A 9,007-nucleotide genomic window follows, 5' to 3' on the forward strand; every position below is an offset into this window, starting at 1 on the left:
ATTGCTTTCTAATTATTTATAGATTTCAGCTGGTTTCATGACTGCCCATGCCTTTCTACCTCTCTCTCTCCCTTTCCTCTGTCATTTCTCATTATTACGCACAATTTATGGATTTCTACGGTTTGATTTCTTTGCGTGTGTGGATCGGTTGTCATCCACACCTGGTGTCAGTAGCATCTTTGGAAATAAATTTACTGAAGAAATGATTGTACTTATTTTTACTTATTTTACCTGCTGGTAATCCTCTGTTATTAATGGTTTTATGTATTGCAAACTTAAAATATTTTGGTTTATTCGTATTGCTTTTAACTTAAGTTAATGTTTCCAGAATGGATCTCAGATATAAAACTGATGAAACAACTGATTAAGCAAAACATGCTAACAATTGTGTCAGATTTCATAAAATAAACAGATCATTGGTTTTTCATTGTAACCCTCACAGCTCGTCTGACTGTGAGTCCCAGCAGCTCTCAGTTCTTTAAAGGAGACTTTGTGTCTCTGAGCTGTGAGGAGGACGACAGCTCTGCTGGATGGACTCTGAGGAGAAACACAAGCAAACAACAGATGAGTCAATGTGAAGATGGGTGGGGGGAGGCAGTTGGTTCCTCCTGTGACATCAATGTTTTCCCATGGGACAATGGAGTTTACTGGTGTCAGTCCAGAGAGGGTCCCATCAGTAACATGGTTAACCTGACAGTCACTGGTAAGCTGAGTGTGTGGAGTTAGTGTTGATGAAGCTGTGTGTAAATGGATGAAATGCTGTAGTTTGTCTCTGTGCTCAGATAAATCAGTGATCCTGCAGAGTCCTGTCCTCCCTGTGATGGAGGGAGATGACGTCACTCTGCTCTGTAAAACAAAGACCACTCCCTCCAACCTCCCAGCTGCTTTCTATAAAGATGGCTCCCTCATCAGGAAGCAGCCTACAGGTCACATGACCATCCAGCATGTTTCCAGGTCTGATGAAGGCCTCTACAAGTGTGACATCAGCGGTCATGGAGAGTCTCCATCCAGCTGGATCACTGTCACAGGTGACACACTCACCTGTCTGTGTTTCTGCAGCTTTCAACATTCACAATGTGACGACAACTTAATGACTGTGTTTGCTTTATTTTAGGGGAACACACCACCACACCTCCACCTACATCCACACCTCCACCTACATCCACAACTCCACCTACATCCACCTGTCCTCCTGGTTCCACCTCCATCACTCTTCCTCCATCACTCTCTCCTCCTGTTCTCTCTGTGTTGTCATCTGTTGGATCAGTCTGTGTTGTGGCTCTACTGGTTTTACTGGTTCTGCTGGTGAGACGATGTGTTCACAGGAAACCTGAAGGTGAGACTCAGACTTCCTGATGTTTCATGTCTGAGTTTGTTTATTAGAATAAATTTCACATTCATGATGACCACAGTAACAACTTTCTTACATGTAATCTCTGTTTACAGAACTTATATTATTGTTTAATTTTTATCGGATCAAGGTAATGGAGAAGATGACATCATCACTGACATCACGTGCAGTGTCATCAACATATCCAAGTGTCTGCAACAACCAATCAGAAAAAGTGAAGGTAATGCAATGTTTCAAACTTTTTTACGTCAGGATATTTGTAAATATTTTAAGACATCTTTGGGAGGAAATTTCCAAATATCATAAAAGTAGTTCTTCCTCTCCCTCCACTCATAAGCAAGACTTAAATTCTTCCATTTGGGGCTGAACTCATCCTCCTTACCCGAGGACCATGGCCTCAGACTTAGAGGTGTTAATTCTTATTCCCCTCTTGGCTGTGAACTGCTCCTGAGCGAGCATGAGTACATCACCTGATGAAGCCCTCAGTTATGAAGAGCATCTGTGACAAAGGGCCCAAGGTCTTGGACCCTTTGTCACAGAGCTATTCCAACTGTTTTACATGGACTGAATTGGTTGTAGCATTGAACAATATTCCAAGAGGTGAAGTTACATGTCCCAGTTGCAAGACTTAATAGCTGAGTATACATCCACGCTTCACTGCACCACACATTAGACCTGGCCCATATGGCAGCTCCTGTGGGTGGACGACTGACAGAAAAATTCCACATATCTTGAAGCTGGCCCTCACGGCCTATGGCCCAGCCACCAGGTGCTCCATTAAGCATCCTCCCCAGGCTTGGCTCCAGGGTGGGTCCTAGTAACCCAGTCCCAGAGAGGGTAAACTGGTCCTTTGGTTTATTGCTTCTTATAGAGGGTCGCTCTTTGTCTGAACACACACTCTGGTCCAGTCAGTCTTAGGAAGCCCTAACAGTCCTTGACAACACAGTCTGTGGGATCACTGGGACACACAAATACCTCCACCACAGTATGGTGGCAATTCACTGACTGAAGGTCTGTGAAAATATCGCAGTATTGCGATATTTTGGATTTTGAAAATATTTTCTACCTGTATAATAAAAAAAGGGAAAGAAGAAATGTCTAAAAAATTTTGAAAGGCAAAGGTAGGAGAAGATGTTTTCATAGCAATACACATATACTTTTGTTATGAATTCACCTTACCTAAAATGTGCAAACTTAGTCTTTCACTCTGTGCTTACTGAGTGTTGTTCACTGTGAGCTGGACTGTGTGTTTGTGGTCTGTGGTTAACTGAAGCTAACAGCTCTGCAGTCGTCCAGCATCCTGTTTCTGATAGAAAGAAAACACTTCAGCTGCAGGTGTTTCAACACAGAGCTGTTCATTTTAAAAACACATCTCCAAGGACATGGAGACATGATCTGGAAAAGCATTTCTCTAAATCCTGCACACAGAAATTCAGCCAAAGTAGATTTAATTTTTAAAATAGTGTTCAGGCTGCGACAAGTGTTTGCTATGTGCTCTATAGTAAAGAGAGTCAATCTGCACTGAAAGCAGGTGGCAGCTTTGTGGTCGTCCAGTTTTCTTTTCTACAGAAACACCCCCACTTCTCTATTGTCAAAGCTGTGTCACAGTTGAGGTGTTAAGAACACTGAAAAGCTGCTGTGGTTTATAAAAATGATCACTTAATCTCTTCACAGTGCATCATGGTAAACAAATAATGCAGTAATCTAATATGTTTTATTCTCAGAGTGTGACTCAGCTGTGATCTACTCAGCAGTGAGAACTGAAGACGTCGGTTATGGACAAACAACCATCAGAGCAAGAAGGCCCAGGTTCAGCTCCTTATCTTTGACTATGGACAGAGACAAGCGGCTCACCCTTTTTTCCAGCCATCATGGTAACCTAAGCTGAAAAAAAACCACACGCTATGACTCATGCTCTTTACCAGATAAAAGCTCACTTCACACTTATAAACCTTTATCTGGAAGCCTGTGAATCAAAAAAGTTGCAACTGGGGCTGATTGAACTGCAAAGCATGTAATCACTTTGCCACTGCTTCTTTTTACTGTTTAAACTGACATCTTCCCCACATTAATAATTCAGCATTAGTACTCCAGCCTAACTCGCATGATTATTTCTCACATAAGTGCTATAGATAACAAGGTCAACAAACTTTTCCAGTGACACACCTGAGAATGCCTTCCTGTATAAATGGAGTCACTCAAAAATAACTGCCCCCTAGCATCCAAATGTCGTTAAAAAAAAAAGAGAGAGAGAGAAGGGAATTAATAACTCACTCTTACACTCCGGCCCTAATTGTTGAAATTATTCCAGATAAACATACTTTGCATTTTTCAAGAAAACAGTATCAGCATGTTATATGTTAGGGATTAGAGGATGATTTTCATTGTGATGTTCATACAATTATATTATACTCGGCCTTAAGACAAATGGACCATAACAGACATTTCTGTAAGATACAGAAACTTGTTTCAAGACAGTGAATGTTGAAACTAGAGAGAAACTAGAGAATTTTCACTTGTTTCCATGGCAGATTTTTTCACTTACTACAAGATATTTTAGGTTGAAATTCACTAGATTCACTGTCTTAAAACAAGTTAATATACAGTGGGATTCAAAAGTTTTGACAGCCTTGTTATCAATATCAGTCATTATTTTCCTGTATAAATCGATGGTTGTTACAATAAAAAATGTCAGTGAAATATATCATATAGGAGACACACACAGTGATATTTGAGAAGTGAAATGAAGTTTATTGGATTCACAGAAAGTGTGCAATAATTGTTTAAACAAAAGCAGGCAGGTGCATAAATTTGGGCATGACAAAAAAAGAAATGAAATCAATATTTAGTAGATCCGCCTTTTGCAGAAATTACAGCCTCTAAACGCTTCCTGTAGCTTCCAATGAGAGTCTGGATTGTGGTTGAAGGTATTTTGGACCATTCCTCTTTACAAAACATCTCTAGTTCATTCAGGTTTGATGGCTTCCGAGCACGGACAGCTCTCTTTAACTCACACCACAGATTTTCAATAATATTCAGGTCTGGGGACTGAGATGACTCAGATACTGAGTGGAATCCATGTGTCCCTCAACTTTGACAAGATTCCCAGTCCCTGCACTGGCCCCACAGCCCCACAGCATGATGGAACCACCACCATATATTTTACTGTAGGTAGCAGGTGTTTTTCTTTGAATGCTGTGTTCTGTTTCCTCCATGCATAACGCCCCTTGTTATGCCCAAATACCTCAATCTTAGTTTGATCAGTCCACAGCACCTTATTCCAGAATGAAGCCGGCTTGTCCAAATGTGCTTCAGCAAACCTCAAGCGGCTCTGTTTGTGCTGTAGGCGGAGAAAAGGCTTCCTCTGCATCACTCTCACATACAGCATCTCCTTGTGTAAAGTGTGAATGGTTGAACGATGCACAGTGACTCCATCTGCTGCAAGATGATGTTGTAGGTCTTTGGTGCTGGTCTGTGGGTTAACTCTGACAGTTCTCACCATTCATCGCTTCTCTCTATCTGAGATTTTTCTTGGTCAGCCACTTCGAGCCTTAACTTGAACTGAGCCTGTGGTCTTCAATTTTCTCAATATGTTCCAAACTGTGGAAACAGACAGCTTAAATCTCTGAGACAGCTTTCTGAATCCTTCCCCTGAACCATGATGGTGAACAATCTTTGTCTTCAGGTCATTTGAGAGTTGTTTTGAAACCCCCATGTTGCTACTCTTCAGAGAAAATTAAAAGAGGAGGGAAATTTACAATTGACCCCTTAAATACTTTTTCTCATTATTGGATTCACCTGTGTGTGTAGGGTCAGGGGTCACTGAGCTTACCGAGCCAATTTGAGTTCCAATAATTAGTTCTAAAGTTTTTGGAATCAATAAAATGACAACAGTGCCCAAATTTATGCATCTACCTGATTTTGTTTAAACAATTATTGCACACTTTCTGTAAATCCAATAAACTTCATTTCTCTTCTCAAATATCACTGTGTGTGTCTCCTATATGATATATTTAACTGACATTTTTTATTGAAACGACCAACGATTTATACAGGAAAACAATGACTATTAATAAGGTGGCCAAAACTTTTGCATCCCACTGTATCTCACTGAATTGTTACTCTTTAGCCTAATGTGTCTTATTTTAAGTGTAAAGAGATATTTTTGACTAGAAATGAGACAAATATACTTGGTAAGATTTTGAGTTTTTGCAGTGAGTAAATATTCTGGTGCCAGTAAACTGTCTTAAAATGGTTTGTCTAAAAATTTATCTTGTGGTTAAAATGTATGAAAATAACACTGCATGTCTATGCAGATGCTGTGTGATCTGATACATCAGCAGAAAATATGTAAAAAAGTTAAATACGTCACATGATCAAAAGCAGAACGTTAAATTATTTTAACTGTGATGCATTCGCTGACATGTCCTCATTCTATGCTGTTTATAAAGAGAAGAATGAAGCTTGGCTTTGTGCTCGTATTCTCCTCCTGTGTGTGGATTTTTTTTTTTTTGCTGTTGTTTTGGCAGAGCCAAATGTCATCTAATCACTGAAGTGGTCCACCAGTCCACCCTCTGGAATCTAGCTGCTGTTCTCTAACTGGTCCACAAATCCACTGTAAAACACACTAGTTTATTTTATCTTTGTTCTCCTCATAAAGTTACCCTCACTGAGGGGCAGAACATTCAAATGGAGAGGTTTTTATTTTATATAAAGATGCAGAAAAAGAATGGCACCATGAAGATGTTTTTATGGTAACTTCACCACTTTCTAAGTGTGCTGTCGTCTCCAGAGCAGTGATCTGGTTTCTCTGCAGGTTCAATAAACTTTGGTCTCACTTGATCTTCTCGTGTGGTTCTGTGGGTTTCACAAAGATGTCTGATGGAAAACGTGAGTTGTTGTGGTGAACACAAACACACTTCAGTCCTCTTCAGTGCAAATAACAAACTAAATCTCAGCCACAGATCAAAAGCAGACATGGAACTTAGTTACTGTGCAGTTTGATATCTGATGATCTCTCAGGGGTCATAAAGATATGATGAGATAAGATAGCTGATCATCTTTCAGGGGTTATAAAGAAAACATCTTTGACATCTATCTTTATCCAGTCTGAGGGAATCTGGAAACAAATGACCATTTCCAAAAACTGATGGTTAAATAACTCCAGACAAGTAAAGCTGAGAGTCATCTGCTTATCAAACATTACAGATTTTATGGTAACTCATTTTATGGACAGGGCTAAACTCTAAAATAGTTTAAAGCCCAGAAAGACCTTCATGTGCATTTACACGATGGACCATAACTCATTATAAAATATAATTTTAATTAATAATTTTTCTATTTTATGACTAAAATGCTTAACAACAACTTTCCATAAAGTAAGAGGAAAAAACACAGGATGCAAATTTATAAAGAGACTCAGAATAGATCATAACAAAGTCAAACTCTTATTTTAATAGATCCATATGAAGTTTTGGTGATCTGGAGGAAACTTTATTAATAAACTGACTTTATGTACAATGTGTTGGAGTTTCTTCTAAGCATAATTATGAAATTGTCTTCAAAGAAAACTCTGTAAATGCATCACAGACAAATCTGATTGTGTTAAAGCGCCCTCTGGTGGAGCTGGACTATAAACACTGTTCAAGCCTCGATAGCAGACTCAACAGTGCTTCTGGTTCTAGAATATGTGGCCCACTGCGCATGCTCAGGAGGTGTCCTGTCAGCAGTCAGCGCTGCAGCAGTTGTTTCCACCAGAAGTGAATACTGGCATCAAAAATATTATAGCATGATCAGTAACAAGTGTGACGTCACCTGTCAGCAGATGATAGTTTAGGTTTATTTAGGTTATTTTTATTTACGCTTTTTAAGTTTCATTTTTTAGAAGCCTATTAAGCGAGGAAATTAGTCTTTGTTATACAATCTTCAATTCAAGGTATTCCCGATAAAAGTGAAAGTTGGCTCCACCCACTGTGACGGTTTGCGGGACAAGGTGTGTTTAGGAGAGATAAGGACCCAAAACGCAGGCACTGGCTGAGATGTGAGTGAGCTTTACTGCAGGAGGGTGACATACGACCAAAAGCGAGAGTGGCAAGAAACAAAACCAAGAAAGAGTCTAAACTGGGAAAACTAACAAAACAACGCCGAAACCTGAATTTGAATCACCAGGGAGGGTGCACGGAACACACTGACATCAGATACGGACCTTCAAAGTAAAACAGGACATACATAGACTGGATTTAAAGACACGGTACAGACGGAGAACAGAGGAAACACACGGGCAGACACTAAAAAGAAGGAGCACAGAATCCAAACCCTACGAACTAACAAGTCTAAACCCCTGTACATAATCAGAATACATTAGAAAACAAGATTATGATATAATAATAATGATAATAATAACATCAGATAACCACTCGCCTTGTATTGTTTATTTATTATAATTTTGTGCTAGTCTCCATCTGGTCAGAATGGTCTTTTTTCCATTTCCTTAATCCACACATCCTCCTGAGAACCGGTAAAAATGAATCTTCACATTGAACTCTTTTGTGGTTTCACATGTAAAATAAGATAAGCTTTATTAGTCCCACATGTGGGAAATTTGTTGTGTCACAGCAGAAAGTGGACAGTACAAGTTACAGCAAAAATGAAGAAAAACAATGGACTGGGATAAGATAATAAGAATAAGATACTATATACAATAGAATAAAATACTATGTTAACAGAAAAAAATTACACTTGGTGTTATTGTGGATGTGTGGATGTGTGTGTTTGGTCAGTTGTGAAGTCTTTGTTCAGGAGTCTGACAACAGTTGGAGAGAAAGACCTGTGAAATCTCTCTGTCCCACATCATGGGTGCCGCAGCCACTGAAGGAGCTGCTCAGTGCTGTCAGAGTCTCCTGCATGGGGTGGGAGATGTTGTCCAACAGGGATGACAGCTTAGCCACCATTCTCCTGTCACTCACCACCTCCACTGGGTCCAGAGGGCATCCTAGAACAGTGGTGGCCCAGGAGATGCTGTTGCCCCAGCAGACTACACCATAAAAGATGACTGAGGCCACCACAGAGTCATAGAAGGTCTTCAGGAGTGGGCCCTTCACTCCAAAAGACCTCAGCAGCAGGTACAGCCTGCTCTGCCCCACACCATGAGTCTCTTTTCTTTAGAGAGCGTCTGAGTTATGAGTCCAGTCCAGTTTTCACTGGAGAAATCAAAGAACATGATTCTCACAGTGCTCCCAGCGATCTCCAGATGAGAGAAGGAACGATGTATGAGGTGAATGACGGCATCATCTGCTCCAATGCCAGGCTGGTAGGCAAACTGAAGTGGGCCCAGTGATGAGCTCACCAGGTGCCGAAGTTGAGCCAGTACCAGCCGCTCCAGGGTCTTCATCAGGTGGGATGTCAAGCCACCGGCCTGTAGCAGTTGAGGTCCTTGGGATGTGAAGTCTTTGGCACTGGTACAACACAGGAGGTTTTCCAGAGCTGCTGGACTCTCCCCAGCCTCAGGTTCAGGTTGAAGATGCGCTCCATCACCCCACACAGTTGGTCTGTGCAGGACTGTTAAAGAGGAAACGCTTTTATGAGTTTTATGTTGCATTAAAGTATATGTTCATATTTTACTCTTAATAGGAAAAGAACAAAATGTACTACTCGCTC

General features: G+C 40.5%; 1 protein-coding gene across 3 annotated transcripts in view; it reads left to right on the forward strand.

The window, feature by feature from the left end:
* The first annotated feature begins 351 nt into the window (after positions 1-351).
* The window catches only part of LOC113018117 (low affinity immunoglobulin gamma Fc region receptor III-like), a 41,356-nt gene continuing 32,700 nt past the window's right edge, over positions 352-9,007 (forward strand). The window contains exons 1-5 of one of the 3 annotated variants that reach the window (XM_080298939.1): positions 352-703; positions 783-1,028; positions 1,115-1,336; positions 1,482-1,571; positions 3,076-5,285. In XM_080298939.1, the coding sequence (XP_080155065.1) occupies positions 565-703; positions 783-1,028; positions 1,115-1,336; positions 1,482-1,571; positions 3,076-3,239 (861 nt within the window). In that variant the 5' untranslated portion in view covers positions 352-564 and the 3' untranslated portion in view covers positions 3,240-5,285. Of the gene's footprint in view, positions 704-782; positions 1,029-1,114; positions 1,337-1,481; positions 1,572-3,075; positions 5,286-9,007 lie in introns of those variants that run through there. The other 2 variants (XM_080298940.1, XM_080298941.1) reach the window with 2 other exon arrangements.

The sequence above is a fragment of the Astatotilapia calliptera genome, chromosome 3, assembly GCF_964374335.1.
Source record: "Astatotilapia calliptera chromosome 3, fAstCal68.1, whole genome shotgun sequence".
Classification (NCBI taxonomy): Eukaryota; Metazoa; Chordata; class Actinopteri; order Cichliformes; family Cichlidae; genus Astatotilapia; species Astatotilapia calliptera.